This window comes from Sparus aurata, chromosome 20, assembly GCF_900880675.1.
Source record: "Sparus aurata chromosome 20, fSpaAur1.1, whole genome shotgun sequence".
In the NCBI taxonomy this organism is placed as follows: Eukaryota; Metazoa; Chordata; class Actinopteri; order Spariformes; family Sparidae; genus Sparus; species Sparus aurata.
In genome coordinates this window covers 7,041,480-7,066,700 of record NC_044206.1, presented here as the reverse complement: position 1 = coordinate 7,066,700, position 25,221 = coordinate 7,041,480, and the positions used below count along the sequence as shown (strand labels likewise).

Below are 25,221 nucleotides of genomic sequence, written 5' to 3'. Positions count from 1 at the left end.
CAGCGCTGATCAAATGCGAATCATGATTATGTTACCGCGTAGTAGTGCTGCATTACTGCATTTCTTGCTTTAAGAAAACACATTTTAGTGTTTAGCTGCAGTATGAGATGCGGCCACGTTGAAGTATGTCCTCAAAGCTGGGCCTTTTTTCAAAATAAAACACAGAGTAGCTCAGAGACGACACATAAAAGAAGGAGTGTGGCTTCATTCTCTGTTCAGAAAGTCGTTACTATACGACACGTTTACACGTTTTTGCGCTGAAAACTAAGAGGGTTTGGGAAAAGATGGAAATAACAGAAACTCTCACAGCCGGCGAGTGAGTGCTTGCATGGAGGAGGCTCATTTGAAAAGCTCATTCTTCAACATACTTCAGAATTAGGTTCGGGTTCCCGCTTTGGTGCATAACTACTTAAAATGCAAGCATGCTGATGGCTTACAAGTGAAATGCTACTGTGACATTAGAGAGTGCACTTGTTGTCAAACAGGAGCCTTCCTAATTAGATCTTATGCAACTGTGACAAACTGAGCACTTGAGAAGAGTACCTGCAGCTGAATCTACTGATCCTAAGTGATTCTGCGGTTTGGCTCTCCTTATTTAATCCCCCGGAGGACAGCGAGGCCAGGGATGTAATAATGTCAACTAGGCAGGGTGTTTAAGTCAGATTAGAAAATGTGTAGCCATTACAGGAGGAAGCTGGACAAATTTTCAGATCGGGGCAAAGAGCAACCATTGCTCTATGGAGGGATGTCTTCAGGTTGAGAAAAATGTAACATGGCAGAGAGAGAAACGGAAGAAGGAAGACTGTATGAAGACGGGCATAGAGCGAGTGAGAGAGGCAGGGACAGGAGAGGACGGGGAAGCAGGAAAGGGAATGGAAAAAGGAAAGAGCCGAGCGCTCTCTTCCCCCCGCGGCTGCAGACGAGTTACGAGAAAGCAATACTATAAAATCATTTTTTAAGCTAGTTATTAAGTTTCGCTCCAAACGCAGGTTCACAGCATTAAAGGCTATAGCCTATTAAGCCGTTAGTGCGCTGCTGTATGGCCTGGTAATACTGTACTGCAGGTACTATAAACCCTGTTAGACATAATGCAGTCTGGTAAACACAGAGCAGAATTACGGCGCGGGTTCTATTAACAAATCTACTTTAAGCAGCGAACCACTTTACCTTTTGGGACCTCAACGTTTATGGAGTGTGCCGGCTCCACAAGTGTTTTCTGCAGAGCTGAGACGTACCACGAGGAGTTTTTTTTTTTTTTTTTATCTGGCTACGAAACAAATGAATTTAATATTGAGGCCTTTATATGACCAACATAAACAAGCAAGAATCAGTAAGAGGACCGGCTGTCTTTATATAGTTTTCCCGGGTCAGATTCTCTGTGAAGTAATAAGTCATGACTCCAGAACCACATGGCAGAGAGCTGAGGGGGAACTGAGAAGGGAAGCTGCTCGTCAGTACCACCGGCTGCTAGTCTGGCGGTACAGCAGCAGATCCTTCTGTATCGCCAGACAGCAGCGTGACAACAGGCTTATTATGTAACGTTTTATTATTAACAATATTTATGTATTATGTATTTCCTTGCTGCGGAGCTGTAGCTTTCTGCTAACTCCGATCATGACGACATGCTGCTACATTACTAGGGAATGTTGAGAAGAAAAAAAATTGCGACTGCAGAGCGACTGAATCTGTTAGCTGGGAGGTCACATGTGACCTACGGTAGGTGTATGAATGGAAACATTACTAAAACAAAAAAGTTCTCTTTTTATTTTTTATTTTATTTTTTAAAGGTACCCAATACCTTGACTTTGATAGCAGTTGTTCCCGAGTGAGTGAGCTTTCGGACCGCTCAGGGGTGATACAGAGCCCGTCATCCTGGTGCTCCTTGTTCTGATGGACGTGTGTCTTCCCAAACAGGTGATGAGCTGGACTTTAATGGTCACCGATGATGCTGTGAGATGGACGTAGGCAGCGGGAGGTGTAGAGGGCGGTGGTGTCTGGTAGCTGTGTCCCGGTGATTGTCCCAGTGGTTTTTATGACTCTCGGGAGAGCTCTCTGGTCAGCCTCTGTGCAGCTGAAGAGCTGCGCTGCCGCGCAAGTACGTCAGCACACTCTCGACTGGCGCGGTGATAATAACTCACCGGAAGCTTCTGCGGCAGGTTTGCTCTCTTCAATTTCCTCAGAAAAATGAGGGGCTGTTGAGCTTTTCCAATCACTCTGCTGCTGCGATGGCGCTCCAGGACGGCTCGTCAGTCACCGACAGTCCCGGGATCTCAACCTGCGTTGACTATCTAAACCGCCTCTCTGTTTATGGAGGGCGGGGAGCGGTCGTGTTGTCCCGACCTGCGAAAGTGCATCGCATCATCCCTCAGTGACATTGGAAATAAGCGCCACGGTGGTCGCGTTCTGCCGGAAGGCCCCACTATACTTTCATTTCACTATATTTTGGTGGCAGGCCTTAATATTCACCGTAATTTGTCTCATAGAGATAATGTCATGTACTCACGTCCTCCTTGCTGCTGATGTCCTGATTTCAATTAAAACCGCAAAGGGGCAGAGTCCATCACACTGCGGCGGTTGTCAAGGTGTTGTTATAACAGAGACGAGACGCCCTGCTGTGTTTTTTCTCTCAGCTCTCAAGCGCTTTTCTGCCCCAAATAAAATGTGGACATGAGCCATAAGTAACGGCTTATACTTTTGCCACACTTCATTTTATAGCATATAGTAAAACGAGTACAACTTCTAAGCCAAAAAGTCAAAAACGCTTCTTTCTCTGCGTTGTGTTTTTCTTGATCGATGCAATTTGGTTACAAGGCGGACCTGGCTTCGGCGCCCCTGTGTGAGTTTCAATATCAGCCTGTCGTCCCTGCAGTTCGATTGTGGCCGACTGGCGCTCGCCGGCTGTTTGAATTAAATATGAGCGTGTCTGTGTTTTCCCTTCTGGCGGTGCGGTGCACGTGGGGGTTCACGCGGGCGGCGCCACCGTCATCATATTCTTGAGTTTCCTGCTACTTGTGTGTTGCGAGGGCTATTGCAGCAGGCAGGTGACTGTGTGTGTGTGCGTGTGTGTGTGTGTGTGCGTATGTGTGTATGTGTCTGTTTCTCATTAGAGATTGAGCATCAGGATGTGCGCGTGGGTCTGTGTGTGACAGAATGATACATCGGCTTTGTTTAACGGGAAACATAAACAGACGCACGCACACGCACACACACACACACACACACACACACACACCTCTGCAGTCATTCATCAAGCCCACATCCTGAGCTGAGGGTTGGCCTCAGGGAAACCCAGAAGTTAGCACCTTGTGTCATCAAGTGGCACTTTTATGTCACCCAGCCACCTACACCTTGTCGACAATTCAGCCGCAACCTAGAAACCGCCGTCCAGCCCCCTCCGCGCCGCCGCGTGTCCATTAATTGCACCTGTCACACAGCAGATGGATCTAAACAGCTTTGTGAGGTCACCGCTGGCCAACAGGTTTGTTTATTGATGAATTCCCCTTGTGGTCGACCCCCGTCGGCTCAGCCTTTGAGCCCATCCGTCACTTGATGATGATGTAATTATCCCCAAGGCTCGCTGGGTAGTTTATATTTTTCTCACCATGTGTGTACATTTCTTTTAACCCTCACGCCTTGTATGTTACAAAGCTGACTGCAGGCAGAGCGTGATCATCATTCTTGGAGATGTTTGGATTGCGTTCGAAGGCTAGTGAGCATTTCACTAGCCTTCAGACTTTCATGTCTGGAGGTGGACGGGGTGGCGGTGGAGTTTCGGCGAGCCAGTGACCACTGTTCATGACCGCATTTCAACATCGTGACACTGCTGGATAGTTTTAAGGGGGCCGGTCGTGTTTGTCGACAGCAGCAGGTATAAGCGGTGAAGTTTGACGGCTGAGGCTTGAAAAGAGGAGATGGTGTTAGACAAGAGATTTGCTCAGCGAGAAAAAAAGGAGAAAAAAAACAGAGTTTAGATTAAAAAAAGCAAAAATAGCAGCCGCCTCATTTTACATTCCCTCTGTGTCCCTGCTCTCCTCCTTCTATTCCCTATTTCTACACTCCCCACGTCCCTTAATTACACCCAGTGCTTTGCATTGTGGGAACATGCCTGAAACATATTGCCTGACTTGTTGTTCTATTTCCTCAGTGCGAGGGATATACCGGCGGAGGAGAGACAGATGGGTGGTGGCCGCGTGCAGGTGTAGCGCACGCCGCCAGCATCCCTCCCGCTCCTTTGTATAGCACACAAAACGAGGACACGCTGCGAACTGCGATGAAATTATGCAGAGAAGTAGATTAGAAGAAGCAAGCGCTAACTTTTCTCCCCCCCCCACCCAGCTCCCCCTCATCCCCCGTTTTTTTTCTTTTTTCTACCGTGTCATATGCAAATAGCCTTAACGGAGAGGAGCCCATCGCAGTGTGTGTCCTTCACGCAGCGCATCATCAGAGTGTATTGACTCATAATAAGAAGCTCGACTCTCCTCCGCTCCCTCTTCTTTAATAAGCCTTTTCACTTCAGCGCATTTGTCAGAGTGGAGCTCCAAAAAGAGAGCACGATGTAAAGAGGTAGAGGGGTTGACTTGGGGTTTTCATATGCAAAGCAGCAATGCGTGGAAGCATCTTCTTTTTTTTTTTTTGTTGCAGAAAGCGTGTGATCTGAGGGACTGAGCCAGAGCGAGGCTGTTAAATGATGTGATTCTGTCCTTGATGGAATCTGCGAACTCGCCGACTTCCACAACAAGTTTTTTTTTCGCGCTCTACTTTCATGGTTTTTATTGATTTTTTTTTTTTACCCTCTTACTTTTTTTTTAAGTTTTTAATTAAAGGATGACATGTTGTCCTAGATGAAAAGCAAAACATTTGACTTAAAAAAAAGATGGATTTAACAAGCATCTCCAGCAGATGTCTCTTTCACTGTAAAGACAGAATTTGCTTAAGTGGAAGGGTGGACTCCAGACAAACAGACCGAACCTGGACTTAAATCCCTTCCCGGCGAAAAGTATTCAATGCAAATATGTTCTCCAATGCGTCAATCCTGAAAGAGGACACATGCAGATGCAGCTCTTGAACAACACCACCCTCTTTAGCTCGGCTGCGGCGCTGCATCCCAGCGTGCCTTTCGGTGCAACATCAAGAGAAGCAGTGAGGCGCAGAGCGATGAGGCGCAGCAATGCGCTTGTTATTCTCTGATCAGGGCTATTGATCAGGAGCCTGGCTAGGGCTTGGCCTTTTTTATTATCTCATGTCTTCTCTTAATGTGCTATTGACTCTTCCTTCACTCAGCTGTCCGCTCAGGGGAAAAGATGCGATGCACAAAGACGAAAAAAGACAGAAGCACAGCTGATTATCACCTCACAGCCTCTGTGTAGCATTGTTTTTTTCTCTTGTATCATCTTATTTATCGCATCATATTGACTTGGAGTGTGTGTGTGTGTGTGTGTGTGTGTGAATGAGCAGGTTTCTGTGTGGTGTGTGTGTGTGTGTGTGTACATTGCAGCTCAGCTACAGTGCGGCGCGGCGCGGTGCTGGGTGCCACGCTGGCGCTAATTAAACATCCTCATCAGTCCATTGGCTTAATTAGTTGTGTCTGCTTCCTCCGATGAAGAAATGAAAGGAAGGAGAAAGAGTTTTGAAAGAGACAAAAATATGTTTTTCTTTTTTTTTTTTAAAGGAGAGCAGGAGCGAATGAAAGAGAGTTTGATTTGTCCGTAAGCCAACAAGTGTTTGGGGTTTGAAAAGTTCAGGAAATGTGTGAAAAGGGCTTACTGGAAGGAATTCTCGAGGGTTTATCGTGTGCGTGTGTGTTTGTGTGAAAGTGTGAGTGCAGACAGGGCGAGGGCCTGAGGGTGTGTTGGGGTTGTGGGTTGGAACGCTGCAGGCATCCATGATCCATCTGGTGTGAGCTGTACTGTAAGTGCCCCTGCGCACACACACACACACACACAAAGGCAGCGCACTAAAATCCTATTATCGGCTGTGTTCCAGTGTGATCAGCAGAGCCCCGGGGCTGAAGCTGGTGGTGGAGACCCTGATGTCATCGCTGAAGCCCATCGGCAACATCGTGGTCATCTGCTGCGCCTTCTTCATTATCTTCGGCATCTTGGGAGTACAGGTGAGAAGGGGAAGGAGAGGAGAGGAGAGGAGAGGAGAGGGGAGGACGCGGATGGAAAGAATGAGAAAACAAGAAAGGAGAAGGAAGTCCGTCTGAACAGCATCGTTACATCTACTGCGCTCTAACAGTCTGACATGTTACAGATATTCCCACAATTCTTCCCCCCCCCCGTCGCATTTCGGTAACACATACATCACGAAACGTGTTTTCCGTGCACTCCCTGCGTTATAACTCACACGCCGGGGACACTTACGTATGCTTATCTGGTCTCAATGGAGATTTCATGGCTAACAGCCCAAGGACCAATCTATACCAACGAGCTCTTTGCCCTTGGCACAGTTCGGGCTCTTGTCTAACGCCATCGGCATGTTTATGCCCATAAACCATCTGTTCACATAAAGTAGTGTCGTGAAGGGTTAATGGCTGTGACCATACCACGAGGCAGTGATGGGAAGCTGTCACTCGCTGAAAGGCGTCAGTGGAATTCACAGCACAGTCCTTAACCTCCGCTGCTGAACACTTTTCGAAATTTTGCCATTTTAGTGCGGTCATCCACTGACCATTAGTTATTTTCTTATATATCTTACAGCAAGCAGCCATTGCTGTATTTTCTACTCTTGTTTATACTCCAGGTTTAGCAGTAGTGGATATTTAAAGGCTTTTATTTTAACAACAGCCGGGAGATTGAAAAAGCAGATAGCCAGTTAGTCAACCAATATTAAACCAGCCCCCACTCCTGACTGGATAACGGTTGAACTGAACATCTAAGTCAAAGAACTGAATACGCAAATACATATATATATATATAAATCTGTGATTTATGTCCCTGCATAACTGGTGGAGGCTGTGCAGCCGTCAGCCGTATCCTGGAGCCAAGTTCAGTCCGCCACCGGAAACCACTAAACTCTTTTTGTTTATCAGTAAAAGATGCAGAGATTTTGCCCAAATACAGCTCTGTTGTGCATGGTTACAAGCAAAACAGCCAAAAAAAAATGCAAAATGTCAAGCATTTGCTGGTTCCAACTTCTTGAATGTAAGGATTTGTTGCTTTTGGGTCTAGGACTGTAGATTGAGAATAAGAAGACATTTCAAGACTTCGCTTTGGGCACAGGGAAATTGTGATGATTATTATTATTTAATTTTTTCTTTTATAAAGAGTAAACACTTGATTGATTAATCGAGAAAATAACAGGGCGCTTGGCCGTTAATGAATATAATAGGTAGGTATAGATGTAGCCGTGTGTAAAACTTCTGGAAATATACTGTGTGCACTTAATCAATACATGTAGACATACAACTTTTATATATCCACTATATTTTGTGAGTACATCCGTGTATGTGACCTAAAATGCTTTACGTAGTTTTGGGAAAGTCATTTTAATCAGAGGAGAAAAGGTTATGATGTTGATCTAAACAAACTAGGGTGGGGTGGTGGTGTGGGGAAGCGTAAACGAGTAATTCTGAACACTTTTAGCATACATTATATGTAAATATATGAGTATTGTTTTAAGATCTTCAAGAATCTCCTTAATTAATTTGACAGCATTTCTAATTTATAATATATTAGTCTTCAGCTCCTTTAGAAGGATTATGTATGTAGACGTTAAGGCCAGGTCCAACCCACCCCTCCCCCCTCATTCCCCAAAACCAAACTTACCACAAATAGCATAATGTGGTTCAGTGACTCTGTTGTGTGTTCTCTGTAGCTGAAAGGCATTTCTGTTTTTTTTTTCCTCATCAGCTCTTCAAGGGAAAGTTCTTTGTTTGTCAAGGAGAAGACGTACGAAACATTACCAACAGGTCGGACTGTATGCAGGCCAACTACAAGTGGGTCAGACACAAGTACAACTTTGACAACCTGGGACAGGTGAGGCAAAGATTTATGATCAATACACAGACGCATGCGTTGTTGAGCTACTGCTCAGTCTGAACGTTTTTTGCATGATTTGTAGCACATCTAACCACCTCTTCTTCTCTCTCTCTGTCTCAGGCTTTAATGTCTCTGTTCGTCCTGGCGTCAAAAGACGGCTGGGTAGATATCATGTATGACGGACTGGATGCTGTAGGAGTTGACCAGCAGGTTTAATATTTAAACTCTTTTTACATATCTATGTACACGTCCGTAAGCAGAAACACACTCGTGCTGTCAGCTGTCATTTATGTGTACACACGCTAAAAGAGAGCTTCTGTGCTCTGTGTTGTTCTCAGCCGCAAATGAACCACAACCCGTGGATGCTGCTCTATTTCATCTCCTTTCTGCTGATCGTGGCCTTCTTCGTGCTCAACATGTTCGTGGGGGTGGTGGTGGAAAACTTCCACAAGTGCCGGCGCCACCAGGAGGCCGAGGAGGCCAAGCGCAGGGAGGAGAAGAGACTGAAACGCATGGAGAAAAAGAGACGGAGTAAGGAGAAGGAGCTGGCTGGTCGGTAGTCTTTCCACATCTTTCTGAGTCCTGCTTGATTTGAGCCTGCGCCTTTAATTTTGGTTTTTGCTTTTTTTGATTTGGTTTGGCCGAACTCGGAAGAACGCAATTAGTGAGCTAGTACCAACTACAGTTGCTACTCTGCGGTAGAACCTTCCTCCTTTACCTTTCCTCGTAGGCCGTCGGCTCATTTTTTGTTGCAGTCTGGTGGTCATCTGTTCTGGCTCTGCAGACTCTGCTACAGACTGCGGAGGCTCTTCTTCAACTCCAGCATCAGTTTTGATTTGATCGTTTGATCACACTGGGCGTTGGGAAAAGCTTCCACAGTGGACCGGTTTGCAGAGCTGGAACAACTGTCTGCTGGTTTTAGTCCCCCCTCCCCCCCTCCACCTCCCCCCCCCCTCCCTTACCTTGCCTGGTCTACCGTAGACGCCGTGCTTGGGATGGCCCCTTGGAGCATGCCCAGTGAGTGCTGACGGACGGGGCTTGCATGGTGGTGGGTATACAGAGCAAGAGGGAGGGGGAGTTGTTGATTATTTAATCGCCCTAAGCAACAAACAAGACAACCCCCCTCCCTTCCCCTCTTCTGCATGTGGTTTTAGTACAGCCGCAGGGGCAGGGATAGACCAAAACCTGGAAGATTTTTTTTTTTTAGATTTTTCTTTTAGTGAAGATTTGTAGGAGGTAGCTAATTCACTGCCTGTCCGCCCTCCCCTCCGGCTGTATAGGAGTTGGTGAGAAACTGCTTGGTTTGGTTTTTATTCTTTCCACTGCCTCTTATACGTAAAAGTACAAGCGCTAGCACCCGCTAGCATTAGACGTTTTGTGAATTCAGTGCCTTCAAGTGCAGTATTTTACCCACAAAGGCACTGTCTGTTTAAATTTCAACAAGGAGCAGTGGACACACTTGGTTTCTTAAAGCTGAAAAAGTCCTTTTTGTTTCCGTCTATATGACTTGATAACTTTATTTGACATCAGAATGCTACCGTCCAACGCTTGAGAAATACAGATGGAGATCGATCTTCCTTTTTCAGGAGGAGGCTGCCAAGGGTATCCGACCAATCGAGACACTCTCCCAGACCTTTGCACATCTCAGTCCAACACATGTACATGTTATATCTCAAGAGGTCCTTCCCTTTTTTGTGGAAACAACACAAAACCTTTCAGATCTCTAAGTTCTTTTCCCTGTTTAGATTTTTTTCCTTTTCTATTTTTTTTTGGTAGAAAAGTCCATCTTCTTGTTCCCGTCTTTTTTTTTCCGGCTTAGCATTTTTGCCGGGAAACTTTTTAGGGTGAAAAAGGGGGCTAGTTTTCTGAGCAAAACAGAAGCATAAAAGGGCAGGTTTATTCTAGAGAGAGACAACTTGCTGGTGTAACCCAAAAGAGTGCAATCTTGGAAGGTGTTCCTCAATGTCTGCTTTGGTTCGAGAGTCAACGGCTTCCCGAATGTTTACAAAAAAAAAAAAAAAACGAAAAGGGATTTAATCCAAAGAACTGGACTCAGAATCACTGGAAAGACAAAACACAGGAACATAAACCAGCTTAATAGTTCATCGCTTCCTTCTGGCCTTACTCCATCCTTCTTTCCCTCTTTCTATCTCCTTGACTCTCTCCTGTTTCTAACTCTCCATTCTTCCTTCCTTACTGTCTTCTGCTTCTCCCTAACTAACACGGTCTCATTCCTCTAGATTTATTGGTTCCGGGGGTGAGTTGGGCCCTCTCTGAAGGCACATTGAAAGGTACAGAGTTTCCAGCATGTTCTGTGTGTCCCTTTAAACCTCACACACCACCACCACTGACCACGACCACCCACCATGGTGGCTAGGGTCCTAAGCTCAATGATCACGGGAGGTAGGGCCCCATCCCGCGTCCCCGCCCCCCTGCCTCTCTCCCATCAGCCCTCAGTCCGCTGGACATGCTGTTACCTGTTTTTCTCTGTCGTGGCTTTGTCTTTCACAGCTCCTCCACGCCGTCCGCGATCCATCCACCGTCCACAGCACCGCACCACCGCACCACCACCACAAGAGAAGAAGAATCTTGTGTAGTTAGGTTAGCAGGGAAACTGAGTTGGAGACATGGTAAGACAGGGAAAGGTTGCTATAGTCCTGTTGTCAGACAGTACTTTCAGTAGACATTTAAGGAATAATTCCATTTGTTTTCATTGCGATGGCCACCTTTGCTTTTGGTTGTGATAATGTCGTGCTTGCAAATGCAAACGCTGAGGACGTATGACAAGGCAAGGGACGTTAGCAGTGAGATTATCAGACGGGTTGGAACAAGACTAAAGCTTTGACCATACAGTAGTACAGAGCTTAGATGAGAATGTGAGCATGCTCACATTTCTGATTAGCACTAAACACAAATTACAGCTTAGATTGGCAGGTATTTGGTCATGACCTATAATGTTGGATGAGTGAAATGATGTCATGGTGACATCAGAGGAAAAAAACAAGGGGTTCACTAAAGTCATCGGGATTTATCTTCTAGGAACCATCAATAACTGCTGTATTTGTTCCAGTCCAACCAGTTGAGACATGTCATTGAGTAAGTGAAAGTTTTACCTGCTGGTGGCTTTAGATGAAAGGTTAGGGGATCAGTTGAATTCGTACACTTGGAAGCGTGAGGGTCTGTACACAATTTATTTGCAATCAGTTTAGTACTTTAGGAGATCGCATTCTAAACCGGTGACCAAGTGGGTGACCAACCGACAGACATCATGAACACGCGAGTATGAAAGTAGTGGCTCATATGCCTCACCAGACTGCATCCAAAAGGCATGCAATATTTGTTAAAGAGACCAAGTCAGTAACACTCTGGATTAGACTCTTTTTATCCCAGAGCTGATGATGAAAGAAGAAATGTTGCTTCTCGCTCATCTCTGTTGAGAGTTAGTTGTAATAGCTCTGTTACTCACATGGAGGCTTGTGACGGTGTTATGGCGGTTACTTTTTTGTATATTTTATTTCTGTATCTCACTTCCAATCTGAACTATGTGTAAGCGCTGCATGAAAGAAGACAAATGGAAAAGTATTTACACACCAGCGTACTTCACCTCAACAAGAATTGTAGCTTTGCATCGGGAAAAGGGGCAAAAACTTGCGTGCACATCCGAGTGTTATGCTGCTATCGAAATAAACGGTATCACATGTTGTGTTGATCGTACCCTTTCCAGCCTAGGGGGTTTGTGTGCAGTGCGAAAGGGTTTCAAGAGTCTACAGCCACACTATGTGTGGGATTCTACGCAGGCACAATTGTGCTTAGAGGTAACCACCTTAGATTAGCATGTAAGCATGCTAGTATTTGGTATTGGATTGGTGGAGCTGGCAAAAAGAGCCAAAGTTATTACAGTTCATCTTGATGGGGTTCCATATGACTAGCATGACTGGGAGCACAGCCAACAATTATGGTGCGTTTTGTAAGTAAAGAAAGTTTAACCAGGGAGGTCTGTCATCTTGACTTTTGCCTGTCTGACTTGCTGAGTACAAGGTTGTTATTAGTACCATTGTGAATGATGGCCAAAGCTGTAGGGGCGGCTGTGGCTCAGTGGGTAGAGCGGGTCGTCTAGTGATGAGTAGGTCACTAGTTCGAATCCCAGCTCCCCCTAGTCGCATGTCGAAGTGTCCTTGAGCAAGATACTGAACCCCAAATTGCTCCTGATGAGCAGTTGGCGCCTTGCATGGCAGCCTCCGTCATCAGTGTATGAATGTGTGTGTGAATGGGTGAATGTGGCATGTGTTGTACAGCGCTTTGAGCTGTCGTTAGACTGGAAAAGCGCTATAAAAATGCAGACCATTTAATAATAAGGCCCATGTTCTGATAATTTAGAAATATTCGTTTTGCACTTGACTAACTTGCCGTGCCCCTTTTTTCATTGTATCTTGTAATTTCACAGCTGTTGCAGTAGATCAGAGTCAGAGAACTGAGAGGGCTTGATCAGGTTGTACAACAGCTGCCATCTTCGGAAGAGCGGATTCTCTCTTCTCTTCTCGTTGCCAGCGTCTTTAATAACATCCTCTCATAAAGGTCTCTGGCCTCCATTAAAGGGCACTGGACCACAAAAATTCAATCAAGAACATTGTTATTTTCCCATTGAGCGTGTGCTTGACTTAAAAACTTAATTTAAGTCGCCCAGTGGCAAAATATGTAAATGTGATCAGAATGAAATTAAAACCGCAAGAAAATCAAACTAGTTTTTTCAAGCTGTAATTGTCACAGCTCTGACCCTAAATAGCTTGTTTTACACGAAAAGGTGGCTTGAATAGTTTCTTTGTTGCAGGAGAATCTATTTATAGTCCATCAGACTTGCATCAGTAGGACACCATTATTAAATCATGGGGATTAAGTCTCCGACCAAACTGGCTGATTTACTACAACACACAGTGAACAAAGGTCACAGCAATACAAGTTGTCATTAAAGAGACCACAGCAGGTTTGTTAACAGCAGTTGGCCCATGTCGGGCATAAAGGTCATCTCGGGGTGGTCTGCCCACTCCGACTGGTTAGCTGTGGCAACTTGTTACCATGGCGATCTGCTTAGGGTAATGTTAAGCTACGTGTTGAGATGGGTGTTAGATGATGACAACCCCTTCCCTAACTCTGCTTTATGAAAGTGTGTGTGTGCGTGTTTGTTTGCACATATATGACCAGGTGCCGTTAAATAGGGGCACGTTCCCCTGGTGGACTCGACCGTCCCAGATTGTATTCTTGTGTGTGAGCGTGTGCGTATGCGAGCATGTCGGGGAGCAGATGGTTTGCAGAGCAGGTTTGTAAAATATGCACGAGCAGCTCTCATCCTCAAATCCCCTCAGCTCTCAGTCTGGATGACTGTCTGAGAGGCGAGCAGGACCCCTACACCCCCTTTTGTTGATCCTGTGCAGCATTTCACAAGCACTCGCAGCATTTTGATATTTTTTTTCACCCAAAGGTAATTACAAAAGTGCCAAGGACACAGAACAGACACATACAAATACAACATCCACACAGTGTGCCACTTGGTGGTCAACACTCAGAGAATAAGGTGTGTGTGCGTGCGTGTGTGTGTGCGGACTCTTATCTTTAGCTTGCACTGCACTGAAGCAGCCTTTTTCCAGAGGCTCAAAGAAGGCGAGGAACAAAGAGAGGAGACGAGATGATGGAGGAGGGACGTTAAGATTTTGACTGAAGAGGATGGAGGAGGAGAAGAGATGCACCGGGTGGAGGGGGGATGCGATAGAATGACACATGCACACACTCAATGAAAAGTTACATCGAATTGCGACCATGTAACTGCACACACGCACACATTACACATCTGATTAGTCGTCATGATGACGTCATGCTCACAGTGACAGTGCTGAAATGCTGAAGGTGTAATGTTTACAGTGTTCACCATCATAGTTACCATGATTACTCGGGCAATGAGCATTAAACAAAAAGTAATTAGCTAAAGGTTGATGATGACAAGGGAACTCAAATTCAAACCTGCTGATCAAGTTCATCCACTACAGTTCATCCTATGGGAGACATTTATGTACTAAACATTGGTGGAAGACCAAAAGTCCTAAAAAGTCCTAACAATTCTGCTTGAGTAAAAGTACAAAAAAGTATTACCAACAGAACATACTTTAAAGTTCAAAGTGTCTAAAAGTATCAACCCTGAATGCATCATGGTCCCGAAATGTGATATACTTATTTTTGGGGGAATTTTTATTTTATGACCGCAGGGTAATAATTTGTACGCACAAGTTGCTATCATGTCCAACAAAACAAAAATGGCTGCTGGACTTGAGGCGCACTCTTGTTAATGTAATTGGAGTGGGAAATTCTAACTTTATTATTCAAGAGTGCAAGATGACATCATGTAAATCCCATGAGAGGTCTAATCAGCAACATAACATGCGGGGCCTTTAAGCTATAACGATTAGTCAAATATTTCCCTGAGATTTAGCGGAGTAGAAGTATAAAGTGACACAAATTAGATCTACTTAAGTTTAATTACCTCGATATTGTGCTTAAGTACAGTTCTTGAGTTAATGTACTTTCCACCAAGAATACAAAACACTGTGGCACTCAACTCAGGACAGTTAATAAGCTCTAAATGCAAGTCTCATTATATTGATTCATCCTGTGGGACACAGATAACTACACCACATTTCTTGAGCATCCATCAAATAGTTGTCGAGACACTTTCGCTGGAAATTGGAAACGTCAGCTGAGAGGTGGTGCTTCAACCTCTCGGGACCGATAATGTCTGCAGCTTCTCCACCCGGCTGGTCTTTGTCGGTTGGTTTCTGTCACTTTAAGAGAGCCGCAGTCTGACAATTCAAACACATGTTAGAGACCAGACGTGCAGAGGTGAGAAAGAAAGTTAAGTTCAAACTACCAATGTGGTCGTTCAGCGTAAACATCTGATTTCCTACGTGGTGGCGCAAGTCCTTAGAGCCGCCTAGTTTCTGGCATAATCTGGCACGAACACAACTTTGAAAGGTAAAAACATCCAAATGCATGTTAATTGTCGCCTTCCTGAGGCTGAAACTCGCATCCTCATTTTTGTCGATGAAGACTCGTGACCGGAGCTGAACTTGACTTGAAACCAGCTCCGACTCACACGCGCATTTGCACAGCGAAACTAAAGAAAAGCGACGCCCGAGAGATGAAGGAAATGGTGGTAATCATGTAGACACGTAAAGAAACCCTCCACCGTACACAGAGAGAGACGCGCATTCACTCCGACACACAATGAGCCACGCACAAATGCAGGACGGCAGTAGTTTCCCTCGGGGTCACCGTAAAGCGTCTCCCTGGTCGAGTTGACTTGTTGTGTCGAGTCACGCGTTCTGCAGTCGGAGTCGGCTATTTGTGACAGACACATCAGGAGGGGCCACACCACACTGCGCACGATGTATGCTGCAAATTGTAAAATAAGGTTTTCGCATTATTTGTTCCACTCTCGGTGAGCCACCGCAGAGATGGCATGCTGGATATTTTGACAGACAGCAGCTTGTATCTGGGTAATGATGCTTTCAGTGTTTTTTGCAGTAGTCTATAGGCTGTTGGCGGCCGTGCAGCAGTGGCAGTGCAGCAGTATCACTCAAGAGACTCACAGTATATTATACTAACACATAAGTATAACACTTGGAGGCTGTACTTTCACATCCAGTATGTGAAATATATAGATTTACATATATGTTTCAAGGATTCTGTTTGTGATGGTGTATGTCCTTGTAGTGAACAAGCCCAAAGCTAATATCAGGTATTTTTATTTACTCATTAAGATATATGACCATTCTTCGAATAGGTTGCCATTGCATTCCTTAATATCATAGCTCTATGGAGGAGCAAGTAACATTTCTTTGACATTTGATACTCACATAGCAAAGAGCGACCATCTTAACCCTAGTTCCAAAAAAATATGTGTATAAACTACTAATGTATCATTCAGTTATGTTTGTTAGGAAGCGTAATTGCATCCAGAATTATGCTTGCTTTGAATATTTCCTTCCAGGGAACAAAGTGCCACATTCTTGTGCTGCACGGGCGGCGTAGGCGGCTGGTCATGGCGGATGGTGGGCGTACGAAACGCCACACAGCAGAGAGCGTAGTTCACATCCTGAGTTCTGTGTGTGGTTTAGTCTTTAGGCAACAAAATCACTTTGGTGTAGGGTAAGGAAAGATCATGGTTTTAACTAAACCAAAAGTTTTTTGGGTTTTTTTTTTTTTTTTTTAGGACTAAGCCAGACCTTGTTCTTTCTCTACTTTCTGACTTTATCCAGCGTTGTGTTTGTTTTAATCTGTCATAGTAACATGCGTAGGCCTCCTGAACAGTGAGTTTGGGATTTTTTTGAGTTTCTCGCCTGTGATGGAGAAGTGATGTGTTTGTCAGCCGTCTGTCACAGTGCACAATAAATCCAAAAGTCCGTGATAGTACATAAAAATGCCATGTCTCATAAATTGCAGGCTCTTTGTAGGAGACTTTTCCTTCTATAAATGAGGTATATATATTCATCTGGACATGAAGGATGTGTTTTTTATCTATCATGGCTGCGTGGTGCTTTCATTATATTATTATGAGTGGATTCAGTCCGATTAAATCACGGATATTAATAGCTGGGCTTCAATACAGTAATGAAATGTGCAGCAGAATTCACTTCCGCTAAAACATACCTCAAGGTAAGACTATTTTTTTTTTGTTTACTATTCGGAAGAAATAGTAGTTCATTTCAATAAAATTGAAAATACAAGCTTAACAACTGCAACAAGTGAAAACTTAAATCTTTGAAAAATGTCAAAATACTTTAATATTTGGTACAGTATGTGTATGCTTTGATTACAGCATGCAGCTGACGCGGACACCACAAAGTTTGACCCCAAAACACTGCCAAACATTCTGTGACATCACAAGAAGTGTTGGGGAACACGGTTTGGTACAATTTGTGAAGTCCATGCCAGTGTGGGTGTATGCTGTCAATAAAGTGTGAGGGTGACACACCAGATACTAAGATATTCTAAACTGCAGACACATTTTTAAAAGATTCAATATTTCACGTGAGCCGTAAACCATACATGATCATTTTGAATTAAAAAAGAATAGTATTGCATATATAAAAAAAAAATTATTTTGGCTTTGACTTTTTTACTCTACTGTATTTGCTGGTACAAAATGGCAAACCCTGCTAGCAGACGAGGTTCGGCAAATGATTCACATGGAAAAAAAGATGCAACCTTGCACGGCCTTCACTAAAATAGCTGCAGTGCAGTATGTGAGTAGTACAACAGTGATACTCCAGCAGCGAAACAATCGTTTTCATATAAAAGCAGCGTCTTTTAGCTTTCATTTAAGGGTGTTTGAACCGTGCAAGGTGAAAATCGTTTAGTTGTGTAAAGGTTGTTGTTTTCACTCCTCACCTCATCGCTGAACCATAACCACGGGACATATTATAATGATAACTAAATATAAAAACAGAAGTGTTCATGAGTTGCTTGTGTCGCGCTGCTTAAACACCTGGGCAGCGAGAGATGTCAAACAAGGGGAGGATGAACAGGAAGGGAGGATAATGAAGGTGTTAGAAACAAGCAGACAGAACAAGGAAATCTAAGAAGAGACAGTACGTTGTTCTGCGGCCCTTTCTGTGAATTTGTTGGGAGTGCGTTGTGTTAGATGCTGCTTTGTGAGCTTGGAATATGAGCTTGAATGCGTGTGCCGTGCTCGACCTCCTCGTGTACGTCAGTCGGAGGATTGCGGCTCTGCCATGATGACAGATGGCCCTCGACTTCCCAAACAGGCTGAACGGATCAACACTGTAGCCCGGGCGGCTCTGTCTAGGTCAGCCCCCACATGAGCAACACCCTCATCACATTTCACCCCAAACAGTCATCCTGTCATCGGGGAAGACGTGTGCATGGACAGAATAATGTATACCCCTTGGACACTGGGTTTTTGTGGTCATCCCCATGTGTTAGTTTCTGTTTCCTTTTTGCAGTTTGGTGAGACTCTAACTCGAATTGAATGATTTTGTTATTTTTGGCCGCTGACCTCTGACGGTGTGCTCGTGTCGCTTTTGGAAAAAATAATCACATATGAAAGGGATGCTTGCCAGTGATACCAGGCAAACCACATCTTTTGCACTGCTTAATTTCCAAGTGCAGTACATAATGGACCTGCGGTGATTCCTACAGCTTTCTGTAAATTGGCCTCCCACTCACAGTCTAACAACAAACAGCTCTTCCCTGCAATTTGTCCTCTCACTGCTTCTGCGTGTTAGCAAGTTAACTGCAGTGACAGCAATTGAAGCATAACTTTACAAGGTGCCCCGTGGAGGTTTTCTACATAAACAAAGTTATATTTGCTTTCACTATTTATCACCAGAACGCAGTGTGTCTATCAATGAGGCCGAAAAAAACGTGCCTAATGCATTTTCTTTCTCATAGAGACATGAATTTGAAACTTTTTAATATTCACATTTCTTACCAGTGTTCTGTTTCTTTCTGGTCTTTGCCGGCACATTGTTACATTTAATTGGCTCGTTACGACCACCAGGTGTGGATCAGTAGAATGGTGTAAAACCATCTGCAGGACAGTGCATGGAATGGAACGGGAGTGTAGTCTTAAAAAAGATCAATCCATAGTTTTCACGCGACGTCACGCTCACAGGGGAGTGCCCCCCTGATACATTTTCTTTGGAAACAGTTTCATTTTACCAAAATTCCGGGTAGTTGTGCTATCGGATATGCTTCTACTGATTTCAGTCCGAAAAACCCAGAGAGGAGGAGATTGTGGATTTGTGCCATAAGACGTATCTCCGTCCCCGGGGAGGGCAAACAATGGCAGCCGTCCAAATACACACCTATTTGCAGCGAGCACGTCATCAAAGTTAAGCTCAAGTGAACACAAGTATATACTTTTATTAATTGTCCTATTTTTTGCCATAAGTCACACCTGTTTGAAATCGTTTTGACATGGTTTGTTGTTGTGTATCAAGGCAGTGGTCTCAATGAATTGAAGTTAGCTAGTTAGCTGAGGAGCTGGGGTTCTGCGTTAGCCGCAAATAAACTCAAATCACGATGATTTGGAAATCCCTTTACATCTTTAAGCTTGTGTTTAGACTGATAAACTTTGTTGTGTTGTGTTGTTGTGTGTCCAGGGTACATATACAATAATAATACTAATACAATATCATTCAACACCTAGTGTTAGTTAATTAGTACTTGCCTTTGCTTTTACAATAAAGAACTTCTTACTCCCAAATGGAAGCATTATTTGCTATATGGATGTGCAATATGGATCACTAATGCCCAACACTTGCAGTTTATGTCTATATTGTTTATGTTCTATGGTTGACAGGTGATCTAAATAACTGTGCAAGGGGAATTTCCTGGTTTTTGCCAAATCTCTATGGGAACTCCAGTGTGAGCCGCAGTCGAGGTCTAATTTTTTGCCCTCCGGGTCAGCGTGCGGGTTATGTGACTATGAATAGCGCTATTAGTGGTTAAGAATAACACCCTGTAACTTTAACGAAATGTTGGTAACTGGTTATGAAACAGTCCCTATGTAATACTGATGCCGATGTATGACCTACATTTGCAAAGGAGATGATTAGCAAGAAGACTGGCATTATATTGGCATTCTAGCACTACTACAGCGTGTTGGTAACTTTAGCTGAAGCTCACCAAAATGATTACCTGTTAACCAAATGTGTCAACTGCAGGATTACATGTAATCAAACTGTATGAACTATGCCAAAATGGTTTGCTTTGTTTCTTATTCATTTTACAGTTGATGATCTTACACTGCCACAAACAGATACATAACCTCGTCGCTACACATCCTACAAACAGCTGTGTTTAAAGAAGAAAAACGTTTTTTAAATGTGACGCCCACTTTACCGCAGGAGGCATCGGTGCTCAACTCAGTTTTATCCGCAGAATAACCACAAATGTCTTTGCAGCTACATCAACATTCAACCTGTCTTAAGCCACTTTGTAGAGTTTTTGATGACTAGCAGCAATGGAGCAACACAAGCATGCATAGTTCTGTGACGTGTTTCAGGCGTATCTTCTTCTTCAAGAAACGTAGGAATTCAGCTGCAAAGGCAGGAATGAAGATTACTTAATTTATGACAAGTGTTGTCAATTGTCCTTCAAAGAGTCAAGAGATTTATTCACCATGAAGTACGATTATAACAACAGTATAGGACTTTAAACTACTTTAATGTTTTCATTGTGCTTACAGCTGTGCAGACAGTAGAGTGAGCAGCTGTTGTGGACAATGTGACTGTTGTGTTACCCATGCATATTCATAAATCCTCATCACCTTGAGGTGGATAATCAGAGTCATTTCCTATGTAGTGGTGTTAATCTCTGTTGTCAGGACATGGCCAGCAGTCAACGACAAGACCAGTGTAATAGGATCAGGTCCTTGCGCATCGTTTTCCCTGCCGCCAAACACACACGAAGACACACACACACACACGAAGACACACACACATTCAGACATCTGAAAACATTAGTGTGGGTATAGGCAAAGGAGCTTGACATTCCATTAATAGCTGCTCTTCATCTATTAGCTCACACTCGCACACAAGCAAATCCCAACTGTATCTGGGTCACAGCCAACAGAGATGGATCTAACGGAAGTTCCACATTGCCCCTCTCTCTCTCTTCTATTCCTCTGTTTCAGAGATGTAATTAATAACACCAGTCCTTCAGGGAGAGCGCGAATACGAGCGAGAGAGTGAGTGGGAGAGGAGTGTATAAGAATCTCAGAGAGGAGGGGAACAGAGTAAGAGTGAGAGATGTTGACACACCTCGGCGAAAAGTCTCAGAGATGCAGCTCGTGGGTGTAAAAGTTTGATGCCACAAGGTGTAGGTAGCAGTGCTAAGTGAAGTGACAAATGCGATGAATCTTTCAGAATCGTCGGGGTGTTGGCAGCAATCGGATGCCATGTTACTGCTACTGCTTGGGGGTATGCCAGTGGATGTGTGTCAAGGTTTCCTGATGCGTATCAGTATCCTGAATTGTAACAGTAATGTCAAACTCAGGCACATCACGGGCCCTTATTTTTAAAGTGCACAGCAGTGTGCAAAGTAAGGCGCACAGCTCAAAGCGGTTGTATTTGGACTCTTAATTAATCGTGGGTGTGTTTCCGCCCTTACATAATTTAATTTAACCAGAGTGACAACTCCCGCCCTCTTTAAAAGCTGGGTGTGCCTGGGCATTAAAACAAGCCCCGTAAGTGTTAAATGTTACTTCATCCAGTGAACCAGCCAATGAAGCTCATTTGACTCCTAAAATACTAAATATATTAGTTCATCAATTCAACTTGTGGCATGAATGACTGATGACGGATATGTATTCAATATGTGACAACAGAATCGCTGATATGCCTGAACAGAAAAAAAACTTTTAAAGTGATAGAATGGGTAATGAAGCTCATTCGTCTCCACGGAAGGCAGTGTTCATTAGTAATGGCTTCGACTGCTGGAAAAGAGCATACGGTAAATACTGAATGACTGAAAAGCTGTAAATTGTGGGAAGAAAAAAAAAAAAAACTGCCCCAACAACACTTGCTATGAATGTTTCATCTCTGAAACTTTCTCACTTTTTCATGTACAGAAATGTCAAGCGGAGAACAGCACAGAGCAGAGTGGTAGACAGGCTCATACTGTAGTGCTGCCCTACTGAACTCAATTTACTGATGAAAGCGACGTGAGGTGGACTCTGAATTTTCCTCAATTTCTCCTGAAATAAGGGAGTTCTGTACGAATATGTGATATATCAAGAAACAGGCTGCTGGGATGCGTGATGTATTTAGTCATTCAGACTGTCAATGTTTGACAATCAATGATGCCACTTATGAGGACCTCTCGTGCATCTCGTGAGTTTTGGACTTGCAGGAATGGAAAAGGTCAAGTGTCTTTTATCATGTGACCTTACTAATGATAGACAGGTGAACTTTATCAGCACGAAACAATCAGAAATGTGGTTATTTCAGTCATATTTCAGTCATAGTTCAGTCATAGTTGGTCATTGTTAGGTCTGTTTTAGGCACAGAAATGACCGTGTTAAGTTTAGGAAAACATTGTGGATTGGGTATGATACTTACTTATAATGAGTTACAAACGTAGGTTACGTACGTTGTGTAAGCTCCATTACAAATGTGATTTGGAATAAGTCAGTGGTGACTACTGGCTTCTCGCGAGACACACACTGTGTTTGACCCATCCATTTAACCCGTCTACAGCTATAATCAGACATTCTGACTCCTTGTATTATGTCCCCTTGATATTTTTTTCACTTTTTTACATTCGGACAGCAATAAATGGCACAAGACCAAAAACGGAAGGAAATGACTTGCCGTTGGCGCCATTGGTTGACCAGGCTGGAGATGGTCATTGTGTATGATCTTTGCAGGTTTCAATAATCTTAAAATCTGTTCTCAGGGTGCCAGACTAGAAGGATTATATTTGACAGGGTTTATTTAATCTGTGGTTCATAACCATGAACAGGTTTTATATTGTTTTAATTCAAAGTATTTCCTGAAAAAAATATGCTATTAGATTCAAGACAGGGAAATTAAAAGGGATTAAGCCTATAACCACAGAAGGCTTAGACATCTGAACCATTGATCTGTCGAGGGCTTCTTTAATTCCTGTTGTGTGCTGTCAGCAGGGACTGTTCGTATAAACATGGACTCCACAAAGGGAGAAAGGGTAAAGACGCTGTGTCATTACACTGTTGAAAAAGCTTCCCATCGGTCTGCACCTTGTCATCGCTGTTATTCCTGTTACTCCGCCCTCCACTCACGCCGCCCAAACCGCTTGCCTTCACCATCCAGTCCCCCATTTCAATCGGTCCATCATGCTCAAGTATGACTCAGAAAGAGGTGTGTCAGTCCACCATGTGAACCAGCACAATTTTGCGTTTGTGTGTTAAAGAGTGCAGACAAGTGTGTGTGTGTGTGTGTGTGTGTGTGTGTGTGTGTGTGTGTGTGTGTGTGTGTGTGCTGTGTGTGTTATCATGCACTGTCATTTTAAATGATGTCACGTTTTCTTTGCCTCTTTTCCTCTCCTCTCTGTTATTCCCCACTTGAATTCATCTCTCTTTTTCGTATGGTTTGTGTCTGTTTTCTCCCTGTGCCTCTTTCTCCTCTGTTTGATGTTGAAGCAAGGCAGCAGAGCATCCGGGAATTCCACTTAAATCTTTGTTTGATTGTTTTACTGTTAACCGTTTGTGTTTGTTTTTTCTGTTTTTGTTTTTTAAGACTCAGTGTTTGCCGGATTTCAAAATCGGACGTCCAGTCCATGACATTGAAGACTGTCACATTTTTCCTGGCAGACACTGAGTCTCAAGGTTTACTACTGAGCCATTCACCATGAAGGACAGGGGCATAAAAGCAGCAGCCGCATCCGACCAAGCTTACTGCCTCGAAAATGTGAAACAATAAGTGTTTCTCACTGACATTTCAATCATTCTCTCACAGACCCCTTTACCTCAAAAATGCACTGTTGCTGCTTTTACAACCCATGCCCTACTCTTCCTTTCACAGCCATTCTTTTCATCATGCCGGATCCACACTTTAAGTCTTTTCTAGTCCCTACATCTCCTCTGTTACCCGTCACCCATAGCAATCCACACTTCTCACCCCCGACCTTCCAGTCATTTGTACATCTCTGATAGAAGCACCAAACCCATAGAGCCTGCAGACACATCGAAAAAAAAAGAGATCCAGCAAAGCAGAAACCATTGCACCAATGAATCAAAGTCATAGCGGTGTCTCGCGTTGCTTCAAGAGTCATGGTCAGGCCTCCCTTTTCATCGGAGTAGCTGGCACGACATCCTTTTCACTTCACAATCTACAGTAGACACCCGCACATGGTCACCACATTCTGGACAGCAGCAGGTCCACCTTGTTTCAGACCCATTCTCTACACATCCAATCCAACCCACACAGCCACAGCGTAGCCATAGTGCTGTGCTGTGCTGTTGGTGCCACAACCAAGGACCCTTACTGTGTCTGTATTTCCCAACAAAGACCGCCTCGGAAATGTATGGATTATGTTTTTGAGCGTGGCCGCGTCCAAAAGCAACTCCCAGGCCCAGTCCTCAGCCCCTAACAACCCTCACCCCCCCGGAGGTGAGTGTAGAGTCCACAAAGGGGGAAGATGACTGCACTGGAAGGCAAAAGGAGGAATAAGGTTTGGGGTTGTTTTTGGACAGGGAATTATTTATGTCTTTTGTTTTGGTTTTTTTTTGGTTTTTTTTTCAGACAATGTTTTTCCTTCTTCTTGTTTGGCAGACCTCAGGCAGATTTTCAACTGGGGTTTTAGTTCTCTTTAAAGTCAGTGAAGTCGCTCAGTAAATCCAAAACCCAATGTCCACAGGGTCCAGCTGCTTTGCATTCTGCTCGCGCTGTGGCTCGGTTTACGTTTTTAGAAGAGTCTGTTTTTCAGTAGCCACAGTTCTAATATAGTTTAGAATTTTCCACTCAGAATTTTTTGGTCTGTCTACAACACACTTGCAGCTCATTTAGGTCTGCTTTAATGTTACATATGAAGTAGCCTACACCAGTAAAGTGCATTTTTTTCCTCCTCACTAATTCATTTGTTTTGGAGCTTTTGCCGAACAACCACTGAAGGCTGGGTGCTGTGTGGCATTAAGGAGACGACCTTTTGTCCCCAACTGTGATCACTCATTTTAAATGTCAGTGATTTTATTATTGTGATATAAATAATGATTTTATCAGCTCCGCAGTGCAGCAGCTTGGAAATGACTGCCTGTAATATTTGTGAGCTCCAATTAAATTATCTATGTCATACTCTTTACACTGTCCACCAACATAAACGGCTAATATATAAATGAGAAACGACTATATTGCGAACGTGGCAGTATTAAAAGACGTTTATGGTAATCGCGGAGAGCAGGGGTGGACAGGATGGAGAGATATATCGAGGCTGCATCCTTCCCAATACCAATACCCAAGACAGAATAGCTTGTTTGATATGACTCCCAAAATTACACATATGACAATATAAGTTATTAACATTGCATGTTTGTTTATTTAGGTTTCTGGAAAAAAATGGTAGTTAAGTTATTTGGAAAGTTAGAAAGGTAGAAAGTACGTTAGCGAAGTTCAGTTAAGTACGTGAATTAGGTTGCGTTATGTGCGTGACATAAGTTCAGTACATTTCAGTTCACCAGGGTCCGTAAATTAAA

At 43.8% G+C, this 25,221-nt stretch overlaps 1 protein-coding gene across 17 annotated transcripts in view; it reads left to right on the top strand.

Annotated features, from left to right (window-relative positions):
- The window catches only part of cacna1g (calcium channel, voltage-dependent, T type, alpha 1G subunit), a 275,131-nt gene that overhangs the window by 216,808 nt on the left and 33,102 nt on the right, over positions 1-25,221 (top strand). For 9 of the 17 annotated variants that reach the window (XM_030399310.1, XM_030399309.1, XM_030399303.1 and 6 more), the window contains 5 exons: positions 5,983-6,109; positions 7,851-7,976; positions 8,100-8,189; positions 8,318-8,510; positions 10,220-10,270. In XM_030399310.1, coding sequence (XP_030255170.1) covers positions 5,983-6,109; positions 7,851-7,976; positions 8,100-8,189; positions 8,318-8,510; positions 10,220-10,270 — 587 coding nt within the window. Of the gene's footprint in view, positions 1-5,982; positions 6,110-7,850; positions 7,977-8,099; positions 8,190-8,317; positions 8,532-10,219; positions 10,271-25,221 lie in introns of all 17 variants that reach the window. The other 8 variants (XM_030399312.1, XM_030399318.1, XM_030399306.1 and 5 more) reach the window with 2 other exon arrangements.